The 12,050-nt window shown below is 40.8% G+C and overlaps 1 protein-coding gene across 5 annotated transcripts in view; it reads left to right on the top strand.

Annotated features, from left to right (window-relative positions):
• The window catches only part of ELMO1 (engulfment and cell motility 1), a 395,377-nt gene that overhangs the window by 80,525 nt on the left and 302,802 nt on the right, over positions 1-12,050 (top strand). For all 5 annotated transcript variants that reach the window (XM_075586635.1, XM_075586631.1, XM_075586632.1 and 2 more), the window contains 3 exons: positions 462-613; positions 4,108-4,148; positions 7,842-7,914. In XM_075586635.1, coding sequence (XP_075442750.1) covers positions 536-613; positions 4,108-4,148; positions 7,842-7,914 — 192 coding nt within the window. In that variant the 5' untranslated portion in view covers positions 462-535. The remainder of the gene's footprint in view (positions 1-461; positions 614-4,107; positions 4,149-7,841; positions 7,915-12,050) is intronic.

The raw sequence follows: 12,050 nt of genomic DNA, 5'->3' as shown, positions 1-12,050 counted from the left end.
CCAGTACAGGTAATGTTGGTGAAATGTGCTGGTATATGAAACGCACAGGCATTTCACGGGTTTCCTTGCAAGGAGTGAAATTGCCTGCAGTCATTTTTCCCCATGCCAGCAAATGCTAGCATGGGAAATGTTTAATTATCGGTGGGTTTTTTTGTTTGTTTTTTTTAAGAAGGCCCTGTAGTTTGCTTCTTTACAACTCTCTGATTTACAATGAAACACCTTTTTTTTTGCTCCTGACGTTGCCCCTATGTGACCACAGGAAGTCTCTTCCATCCTGGGAGAGACGAAGATCAATGGACAAAATGTATTTGAATTGGAACGGTGTGCTAGGCTTCTTATATGTTAATCATTGCTGATGCAATGTCATTAATCAATGTCTTCAAGCACTATTTTGCCTATCTGACCGTTTCTATTTTCAAAACCACTAACGTTTCTTAAACTTTTTTCTTCTATCTTTCCAGGTGTAAATGGTCACAGACAAGCACTCTGAATAGTGTGCAGTTTTTCAAAGTTTCAAGAACGCCGGCAACTAAAAATGCCACCACCATTAGATATCGTGAAGGTGGCCATTGAATGGCCAGGAGCCTTTCCCCGGCTAATGGAAATAGATCAAGTGAGTCTGTAGCTCGTATTTTGCCTCAGTCAGTTCTTGCTTTTTTTTCCTATTGGCATTTTACATGAAGAAGAAACATAGAACTAAAATTTAGTGTTGGTCCAATAGGAGGTTACAAGTAAACAATAATATGGCACATAATTAAGTCACACAATTGTATCAAGGTGGTCAGTCGGTACCAGGACCAGTTTGGATACACACCGCTAGCAGCAGGACTCTTGAGTACAATCCCCAGAGTGCCACGGATGTTCCAGCTGCTCTGTTTACTGGCCTACTTCCTCCTTGGTTAGCGTGTTAAGACTGACTCAATCACTCTTGATCACCATCTGTGATCACTCACCACAGGGCTATTTCCTTATAATGTATTCTCTAATATTTATTCACTAAAACGCCTATATATTGATAGACGCATAGATATAGTCCATATGTAATATAGTACAGGTGGTCCTAGCTATCCGACGGTCCGTTCTCCATCGAACGGATTATCCAACGGCAGATAACGCATTCCACTGAGCGCATTATCCGACGTCAGAACAGATTATCTGACGCTGACCTCCGTGGATTAACATTGGATCCACAATCCGTTGGTCCGCTATTCGATGGCGGTTTGGAGGACAGATTTTGGCGGATAACCGAGGACCGCCTGTATTTCACATTTTCATTATTGTAATCGCACTCTTACACTTGGTACGCTACAGTTGTCATTTATTACTTTAGGAATAAACAAACAATGTAACTGCTTTGGGCTCCAATTGTCTTACCAGGGCCGTCATTCATTTCATACAGATGTAGCAGGCGATATTGGACCGGCTGGCATGCGCTGCAAATTCATTTTCAATGTTGGCTGCTCCCACGTTGTGTGTTCTCCACTGTAACGCGCTAGCAGGAGTAACTACGGCTGCTACATCTGTGTGTGTTTATTACGTTCCTATCTTAAGAAGACATTTGTAAAGCCACAAAAGTGCACTTTCTCAAAATTCACGCGTGCATGACATGAAATCCTGCACACGGTATTTGTGCTCAAGTTATAGTCTCTGGATAGTAAGAGACTTTTGAGGGAACTTGACATGAGCTGGAAGTTGCAAAGTATCGAGTTTTCTCACGGATGACTATGTGAGATTAAAGCAGCAATACTACTTTTCAACGTCAACGCGACATCATGTGACACCGCGGTGTATTTGATGCCACGTTGCCATGGCGACGTGTCTCCAGATGCTGCTGGAGACAAGGTAAGGGACTTAGAGGTGTCGCACGCTCCCCCGGGATTTAATTTAGATGTTGTGGGGAAGAACGGAGGGCCTCTGTAAGCGTTGCCCCCCCCCCGCCCCCAAAATGTCACGCTGCCCAGATTGTGCACCCCATGTCTAACATAATGGCAGCTTCAGTCCATGTAACTCAGCAGCTACAATGTATCCTTATACTACTAAGGTAACAGTATCTATGGTTACAGTTTGCAGCTCAAACTGCTGGGAACATTGGCAACAAATTATCCAAAACAGGAAAGTGTTGCAAAGATCTTGCACTGCTTGTGAGTTGGGCTAAAACCTACTATAGAAATCAAAGGATGCTTTAAAACTCATTGAAAATGGCATTGAGTTGAATAAAAAAAAAAAAAGAAGTATTATATAATGCTACAGAACGGATTTATTTTAAAAAAACCCATAAGATTTCAAATGATTTGCTGTTTTAAAAAGCAGTCCGTGCACTTGAGTCTATTTCACAATAAGTGCTCACTTTTATTTCTCCCTGTATTATCATAATATAGAAAAGATACAACAACTAAAAAGGTAGATCAATATTGAGTACATTCTTACCTTGAGGGGACCCCCTAGTGGGGCGTAAACCCAGAACGTTTCTGGCCTCTAAACTGGACTGTTCATCAGCACAGAAAATGCAGCCACGTGTAATACTTTTTGCAAGAACTTCTTCTCGACTCCCAAATGTAACGTTCCAGAAAATCTGCTTCTTAAAGATGTGTTTTCAGGCTGCTTTTGATACTCGCCGATTATTTAAGTAAATGTAAATGGAGCAGCATACAACGTAGGCGATCAAATCTTCAATGCAACAAATTGAAATTAAAATTGGAGCTAGTACTATCCAAAGTAACACAAACATTGACTTTATCATTAGAAAAAATTCAATAATTTCCTTTCTTTTAATTTTTATCAGATTTCTTTTATAACAGTGGATATTTCATGTTTTTAAATAAAATATCAGAAGAGGATGTCTTGGTAAATTCCTACTGTATACCCTAGATGACTTTTTGACCTTTCAAACCTTTCTTCTACTGTATGTTTGTCACATCCACAGAACGCGTTATTTCCATAATTACCCCCAATTTGACAGGTTGGAGAGGAGGTGTTGCGTATACCGTGTAATGAGAAAATCCAAGAGGGATTTCCAAACAGGGTAGCATCTGAAAAAAACTCAACCTCCAAGTGTTTCATTTCTACAATATTATGGTCTCCTATAGAATAATATTTGATATACCAATTAAAATCCCGAGCAACTTTGAGCGAATGCATCCAATTCAAGTAAGAAATAACCAGAGCATTCAGTCTAAGGGCTAGATCCACCAAGCTTCATTATTCAGTTGTGTGAAAAAAGAAAGTACATCCTCTTTGAATTCTATGGTTTTACATATCAGGACATAATAACAATCCTTAGCAGGTCTTAAATTAGTTAAAAACAACCTCAGATGAACAACAACACATGACTTATTACACCGTGTTATGATTTATTTAACAAAAATAAAGCCGAAATGCAGAAGCTTGCTTAAGTGACATGAAAGCTATTCTGGATATACTGAATATGTCTTTATCTATACCAGACTGACGTCTCTTCGTCTGGTAAAACAGAGGTGATTGGCAGTACATAGTTTAAAATTGTCATTATTGGGATTTGGTTATGTGAAATAAAATCATCTGCACAGCTACCCTTAGGATACATTTCCTTGGACTCTTTTGACATTTTTTTTTATAAACTGTGTTTTGATAAAGAACATCCCTGACTTCCAGAGAAAAACAATGCTTAGAATAGGTTCAAATAAAATGGCACAAGGACAACCACCTATTTCAGTGACCTTGGAACATCTGGCTACGGGGAATAGTCCGATGCAATCCAAGTGGCGACACAAAGGATTGAACTATTTAAGTAAGGAAATATCCAGCAACTTTAAGCAGTAGTTAATCAAAAGCTATGAATGTTTGAATCCAGTGTTCCCAAAATAAACCATGCATATTAATTTTTCACAGGATACAAATAGATAAGACCATAACTTTAAGGGTGATTGAAGCTTTCTGATTAATCCAATTACAGAGATACTGTTTAAGTTATTTAAGGAAGTTGTACAGTATTATTATTTTGGGTCCCGCTAGTTTAAACTGCCCCTTCAGGCGCATACATGCTAATGTGGAAATGTGAATTCGGAGTGTTTGGTGTTACTGACAATATAGCATTTTGCAAACTCCTAACTGCATATTTTTCTCTCCTAGAAAAAACCATTGTCTTCAATAATCAAAGAAGTCTGTGATGGGTAAGTACAGTCCCTATCACTGTAAGAAAATCTTAAACATGGCTGGGGTGATCAACAGCAGCCAAATCCTTACACAGGTCAGTCGTATAATAGAAGAATATGCTACGTGGTACTTTCATTATAGTGCATCCTGTGTTGGATTTGATTGGAGATCACTTTTACTTCTAGGGAAGAGCTGGTGAAATGAACTTTCAGATTTCCATCTCTTGGACATTTACTTTTGGGGTTTGACACAGATTTATATATCTTTTTGGACCCCAACTTTGTTTTTTATTTACAGTATATCTGTTTTTTTTCTACAACGTATATTGTGTGATAAGATACCTGTGGAACGCACATAGAGAGAGAGAGATTTTATGGGTTAGTTTATTTTTATTTGATGTATTGTTGAGAACTTAAGTACAGTACATATTTTTTACTTTGATATAAGACTGATGCATCTTTTGAGACTTGGTGCTACTTTTTCACGTATTTATCTTCATTATATGGCTGCATCAGCCATATGAACCATAACAGAACTGGCCATACTAGATAAGAGCAAATGGTCCATCGAGACCTATATCTTTACTTAAACATTTGCTAGCACTAAAATAATACAACACCACTAGAATATTTTAGGACCAGGGAATCTATACACCTACGCCGCCACACTTATTCCACACCACAACATAATTCAACGCAAACTGTGAAGGTTGCATTGGCCTTGAACATTTCTAATGCTGCTACAGTATAAACCATGATTATTATTTGCTGCATCAATAATTGGGTAGTATAAACACCTAATTTAAGGATTGTAGTTTTTATCCTTATTCTTTAACCCATCAACGTTGCTTCTGTAGCAACCGAGCATTGTCCATAGACAGAGAAAGTTCAGAAATACATATGCGCCAGTGGTTTTTAAAATGTCTGAACCTGGTTCAAATCCCTGTGTTGGCTATTAATGACTTTGAGCAAGTTCAAGTACAGGCATACCCCGCTTTAAGGACACTCACTTTAAGTACACTCGCGAGTAAGTACATCTCGCTCAATAGGCAAACGGCAGCTCACGCATGCGCCTGTCAGCACGTCCTGAACAGCAATACCGGCTCCCTACCTGTACCGAAGCTGTGCACAAGCGGGGAGACTATAGTGCCTGTTATACATGCGTTATTTACCACAGTTATGCACGTATATGATGATTGCAGTACAGTACATGCATCGATAAGTGGATAAAAGGCAGTGCTTCACTTTAAGTACATTTTCGCTTTACATACATGCTCCGGTCCCATTGCGTACGTTAATGCGGGGTATGCCTGTACTTCATCTCCCTTGGCCATAAGGGCCCAGATTAAGTTGTGTGTACAGTAAGAGTGGTACACATAAAATATAATATTACTAGACATTAGGAAATCTAAGGGTATCCATTATTCAAAGAGAGTTTGTCATCAAACTTAGTATTCGAGACTGTAAAATGCACAATTTTGTACTGAAACAAACAGAACATAGAAAAGGTACCATACAAAAAACATGTTTTTTCAGTGCTGCTGAAATGTTTCCAAAGAGAACATTTCATTTGCACAGCTCTTGAATGCTCTTTTCAACCTATGTATACAACTGAACGCCTCCAAAGGCCATGAAAACACAATGAAGCTTTTGTATGGTGCTTGTGCAAAATCTACCCCAACCTTTTGCAACAACAGTATGTTTGTCGTGTTTAAAAGTAACTTACAAAAAAGGCACAAGGGTAAAGCCGAAAAGAAAAGACTTTGAAGCTCACGTCTTGTGTTCTGCTAATATAGTAGTGGAGAATTAATAAGCAAAAAGGGAACTTGTTTTTCCAGACTGTAGCAGATAGAAAAAAGCTTGGAAATAGTTTTTTAAGACTGTTTTTAATGAGTCGAGTCATGGCCCAGCCAGTGAAAACCTATTATATATTAAAAAAAAAAAAATACAAAGTATAATTCTGATAAATAATAATGGTATACTCTATCCTCCAACCCTGAAACAGCCACTGATTTTAATTGTTTAGTTCTATGGCTTAGGAAGGCTTCTAACTATTCTGTTTTTTTTTTGAGTCTTCTGTGTGTAAAATAAATTGGTTGCAGATACTGCATCCATTGGCCTTTTTATTTTCTGTGCGTTTCCTTGATATTTAGGAAAATAGATTTTGAATACTTCAAGTGACCTGGCTCTCTTTAGAACCACTTCTGCTCTTAAAAAGAACAAGTGCAGATACATGGCAGTTGGAATGTGTAGCTTCACTTAGATAGTAAACTCTTCGGGGCAGGGACTCTTTTTCCTAAATGTTTTTTTACGTGTGAAGCTCTTATTCCGATCATGTCACGTGTGTTACTGCTGTAAGGCGCTATGTACACGGATGGCGCTATATACATAAATTAAGCTACAAATACATCACAAAGTAATGTAAGACAACATTTGCCCAGTTAAGTGCTTGCAAATCCAATTCCTTTTTTTTTTTACATATTTAATTGACTTTGGGATGAAACAGCTTCACATTAGTGTTGTTGTGACATCGAAGAGGCCCTTTACTAATAGGCTACAGCCCCAGTGTTGACTGCTGCATGAGCGCCTGGCGTCGTGGCGGCGCGTGCATAGCTAACAGCCGCAATCTGCGGTCTGTAGGGAGCGATGGGGGGGAGGGGGCGGACATGACGGAGCATATCTGTCCTTCCATTGGCTGCCCGCCGAGCACCTGAACACGGCACTGGAAGACAACCTTCTTGTCTTCCCTTCCAGCGTACGTGTCACAGCGCTTTGCACACCCACACACACACGGCCACTGGGGCCTGTCCCATAGAGAGCTGTGGTGTGTGGCTCGCACACCGCAGCACGCACCGCAGCGGCCACTGAGGGCCTGGCCTTATGCTGTGTGACCGGTTCCAAGTGCTGGGATGAAGATTATAGTTCCATTCATTTACTCTTTTCCTCCACCAATAAGTGGGTTTTCTTAATGATTTATGCATTTAATCGGTTTAAGTTGTATATGGGCCACACAAGTGTCTTTCCTTGTGAACCCAGACACTGAAATGTTGGGACACAGTTTTAACTGCGGTGTTGGCATTTGTATTTCATTTAGCTTTCTAGTACGTGTAAGTGTGAAAAATTGCACGTACTGTAGCTACTTGAGCATCTGCAATACAATTAGCACTGGAAAACCCTACAAGAATACTCCAGGGCCTGTCAGAGGCCAGATTTGGCCCAGAGGACGCAAGGGGTCATTAATAAATTAACTAAATATCTCTATATTGTGTTTGATACAATACACCAGGCCTGCACAACTCCAGTCCTCGAGGGCCGCAAACAGGCCAGGTTTTCAGGATATCCCTACTTCAGCACAGCTGGCTCAATTAGTGGCTCAGTATGACTGAATCTGGCCTGTTTGCGGCCCTCGAGGCCTGGAGTTGTGCAGGCCTGCAATACACGTTGGTAAACCCAGACAAATATTGTATTCATTCATCATTTCCAAACTGAGAGTAGCAAGCACATATTTGGCTATTTGCTCCCCCCCCCCACTAGAATCAGTGAAGAAACGTAATGGGAGTTGGGCTATGGGTTAGTGGCACTGGTTTCCTGGTTAGCTTGTTCTTTAAGTTCAAATATAGTGAATGAAATACTTTTTTTTAAGGGAACCAGTAACTGACCTGTCCATATGTTTCTGCTCTTTATCTGAATGTTTGTTTCCCCTCTTTATAGTTGGTCCCTTCTGAGTCATGAAAACTATGCACTTCAGCACGCCGATGGCTCTGGCTTTTATATCACTGAAAAGGTAAGTACAATAAACCATTTGTTTTCAAGAAGAATGCAGTGTACAGAAGAGACATGCGGGGGACACTGAGTCATGGGGCGGCTGCTAGAAATGCAGGGGTGTACCCATTTTTACATTATGGTGATGGTACTGGTTTCATATGCACAGCGATCCCACCCACAAAAAAAGCTCCAACACCCTTGTGTGCTGAGTACATGCAAAGACAAAGCATTACACAGCATCGCAAGGAACAGCGACATCAATTATTTTATCATTCAGAGCATGCAGTGAGGACTTAATCATTAAATATACCATTCTTCATACAGTTTGGAAGCACATTGATCATTCTTCCCCCTCTCCAGCAGTTCATGGGTTGATTTTACAGTCTCTATATGGTGCTATATACACAGGGCAACTTTGCAGTAGAAGATCCATACGATTAAACCTTTTAATGCAGATAGAGCACAGTATATATTAGGTTATATAACCCAAGTAGAAGCAGGCTTAGTTGTGCTTTAGTTAAGGAAAGCGTTATATTTTACAAACTGGTCATGTCTGTCCGTTGGATGCAGGAGTTTTTTTTCCCTAGTCTCATTAAACTGTGAAATATGTTTTTCCAGCCGACTGGGTAATTTTGTACAAGGTAAACACAGGAAAAAGGAAGGCTACTGCTATGAGGTGCGGTCTGAGCTGGATAGAAAATGTTGTTATATTTCCACTTAGTCACAGTAGTAGCTCCGAAGGCACTGTTTGCTGTTTTGCTATTCCTAAAGCATCAATCTGCACTGTTCAATTAGTTATTTTCCCTTTTTAATATTGTTTGAAGCAGGGGATCGCGCAGAGCAGGACAACGTTTGTGTTACCATCTGGAGTTTCACGGTTCAGAAGATAATCTCCCCCAATATGTGGGCATTTTTTGGGAGCTTAAAATGCCCACTGACAGGATTACTACCTGTGAGCTAATCAGCAATGTGAATTTAGAGATCATTGCTTCTAATTAGCTTAGAGTCAAAAAGCTGTCTAGCTGACATCTTCTGAAAAGGGCAATTGTAACACTGATTACAATAAACAGTAGTCCTTAAAAATGGTTTTAAAAAAAATGTGTGTGTATGTGCAAGAAAAATATACTTCCCAAGCTTATGGCTGCAGCAAAGGTTATTTACACTGTTTCTCCTGCTATTATTGCATGTGTGTGTTTGAACCTGCTGGTTAAATAGGGGTGGCATTGTTACATAGCTACATAGTAGATGAGGTTGAAAAAATACATATGTCCATCAAGTTCAACCTGTGCTAAATTTAGACGACAGATACTTATACTATATTTGTGTAGCACCCCTGTGGGATCCTAATTAATCTAAGGCCGAGTTCATACACGCCGCTTGCTTGCGAGAGTGCGAGCTCCATCCGTGCTGCACTGCTGTAGCACAGGAGATCTGTGGTGAGGGCGTCACGAAGCTGGTTCGCCCTCACTGGCTGAACCAGCTCACGTGATGCTGACGTCACTCGGCAGTTGCCTGAGAAGACAAAATTTATTGTCTTCTCAAAACGCTGCCGCGTCAACACGCTACGTCGCCGGCAGGAGCGCAGCCACTTGGCTAACTGCTATAGCCAAGTACTGCATTGTACCTGACGTGCGCGCTAGTAGTGACGCCAGCAGCATAAACTCGGCCTAAGGGTTTCATAGGGAGTTAGAGAGTTAATCCTAGTAATGACCCATAGATAAATTTTGCAAGTAGCTAGAATGCAAATGTTGCAAAGTGATTAGGCAGGTGCTTGGCCACTCCTTTCTTCCAGAATGTGCTGGAAGGGCCACCTGATCTAGAGTGAATCAGCATAGGCTAAGTGTCACGGGAGACCAGGCAAAATACACCTTTATACCAGGATCTTATCATTGAGCAAAGCCAATAAGTAAAATAAATTGTAATTTATTCCATAGGAACAGGCAAACACACATTGAATTACAATAGACAGAAAAAGATACACTTACTGGGGGTCTGGGGTTGACAAACTAACTTTCCTAGTTGAAATAAAGTCTTTAAACAGTCCAGTGCTGAAGTGGGGACTTAGAAAACATTCCGGTTTAAAAAGTCCTGCAGCCTTCCTCCTTGCAATCACAGTATGGTGTCTCTGGGCCTGGTCCGACCCGTTCTTGCCCTTATAGCAAATTGGACTTCTGGAATCTTGTCACTACATAGAAACACATAGGAACACATGGAACACCCAAGATAGAACAACAGCAGAGAGAGTTCTGGGAGGACGACTAGCTGTCTTATACACTTCAGGACAGGCAGTCCCACAGCTTTCCCTCCAACCTGTGGCGTGGGAATTTCATCCCTGGCCACTCACACACTTTGCCAGGTTTGTGAATGCTGGCACCTCTGGACTCAGAACAGTGCGAGAGCATGTGCACAAAATGCCATCTTGCCCACTGACTATTCAAAAACCCCCACCAGCAAGTCCTGGCTATCTCCAAGTTGCATAGGCACCGAGCCTGGTAGCCATGACTTCGAAGTCCCACAGTTCATTTACAGGTTACCAGTACATATTCCTATTAAATATAATTCTTTAATAAAATATACTGTGTCCTGTCTTGTGTGGTAAAATATATAAGTCTTTGTTCTGGTGTCAGGGATGGAGTGAGAGTATAATTCACCTACCCTCACTAGCCTCATTCTTGGCACACATTAGAAAAATAACGTTTAAAACTTTTACACACTGCAAACATGCTCAGCTTTATCACTTAGCTGGGACACCCCCTGAACCCCTATACTCGGCTCAGGTACCTGGGCATATATTTGGGTACCTCTGCTATACTGGGGAGCCCCTGCTATACTAAGGACTCCGTGTATACTTGCAGATATCATTTAACCCCTTCCTACCCATTTACTTTGTCTGGACGATGCTGCAGTAGGGATCTTGGCGGTGAGTTGCAAGAACGCTTGTCATGGTAGGGTTTTGACCCGAGCACTGCGCTTCAATGTAGCCAGGAATCTAACCTGAATCTGGGGTACATTTTTGGGGTATCCAGTAACTTTGGAATCCCGCTAAATAGATGCAATCTGAAAGAAGTTTCTACTTCATACCTGCCCTGAAACTCACAGCCTAGAAATCTCCTGGTCCCAGCATACCAGGAAAGGCAAAACACACAAACATCTTTAATGTCGCATAATTTTTTTTGAAGATAACTACTGTATCTGCCATCACAGTCTCCATGGGTAATGAATTCCACATTTTAACTGCCCTTACTGTAAAGAACCCTTTCCTTTGTTGCTGGTGAAATCTCCTTTGTTAGCTCGAAATATATTTGTATATAGTGATCATATCCCCTCTTAGACGCCTCTTTTCTAATGTATAAAACAAGAAACAAAGAAGTCCTGAGCAACATCCAATGTGACAATAATACACAGTGAAATACCTATATATCTCTTGAAAAAGTGTCATTTAGCTAACCCTTTGGCCAAAGCGTATAAGCCTGTGAGCCACTTGCAAGGCATGACCATAATAGAATTTTTTCGGGATTTCTGAGAGGTTGCTGGATATCTGTGTGTTTGTTAACTTTGTCCAGCTGGTCTCAGCTGTTTTTGGAGGTTAGTGGCTCCTCCCACCCAGGGTTTAAAGCTCGCCCCTCCCCACTGTCCAAGTAAGCAGGTTTTCTATTCATGCAGCTGGTTGCGACAGGTTCAATGCCAGGACCGTCCTTCCTCTAATTATAGATGTAAATAAGGATTTTAATCACTTAGTGTTAGGACCTGCGATATTGTGGTCATGCCTTGAAAGGGGCTCGCAGGCTTATACGCTTTGGCCAAAGGGTTAACTAAATAACCCTTTTTCAAGAGATATATAGTTATTTCACTGTGTATTATTGTCACATTGGATGTTGCTCTGGACTTCTTTGTTTCTTGTTTTATACAATCAGCCATGCTCAGAAGCACTCCTTTTGACACACACACACACAAACACACACACACACACACACACACACACACACACACACACACACACACACACACACTGGTAATTTGGGGGGGTTCCTGAGAGCTTGCTGGGTATGTGTGTTTGTTATCTTTTCTAATGTAAACAAATCAAAATTAGCTAGCTTCTCTTCATAAATCAGATTTTCCATCCCCTTTATTAATTTGGTGGCTTTTCTCTAGACT

The sequence above is a fragment of the Ascaphus truei genome, chromosome 2 (assembly GCF_040206685.1).
Source record: "Ascaphus truei isolate aAscTru1 chromosome 2, aAscTru1.hap1, whole genome shotgun sequence".
In the NCBI taxonomy this organism is placed as follows: Eukaryota; Metazoa; Chordata; class Amphibia; order Anura; family Ascaphidae; genus Ascaphus; species Ascaphus truei.
Note: the sequence above shows the minus strand (reverse complement) of the source record. Positions and strands in the feature narration are given on the sequence as shown.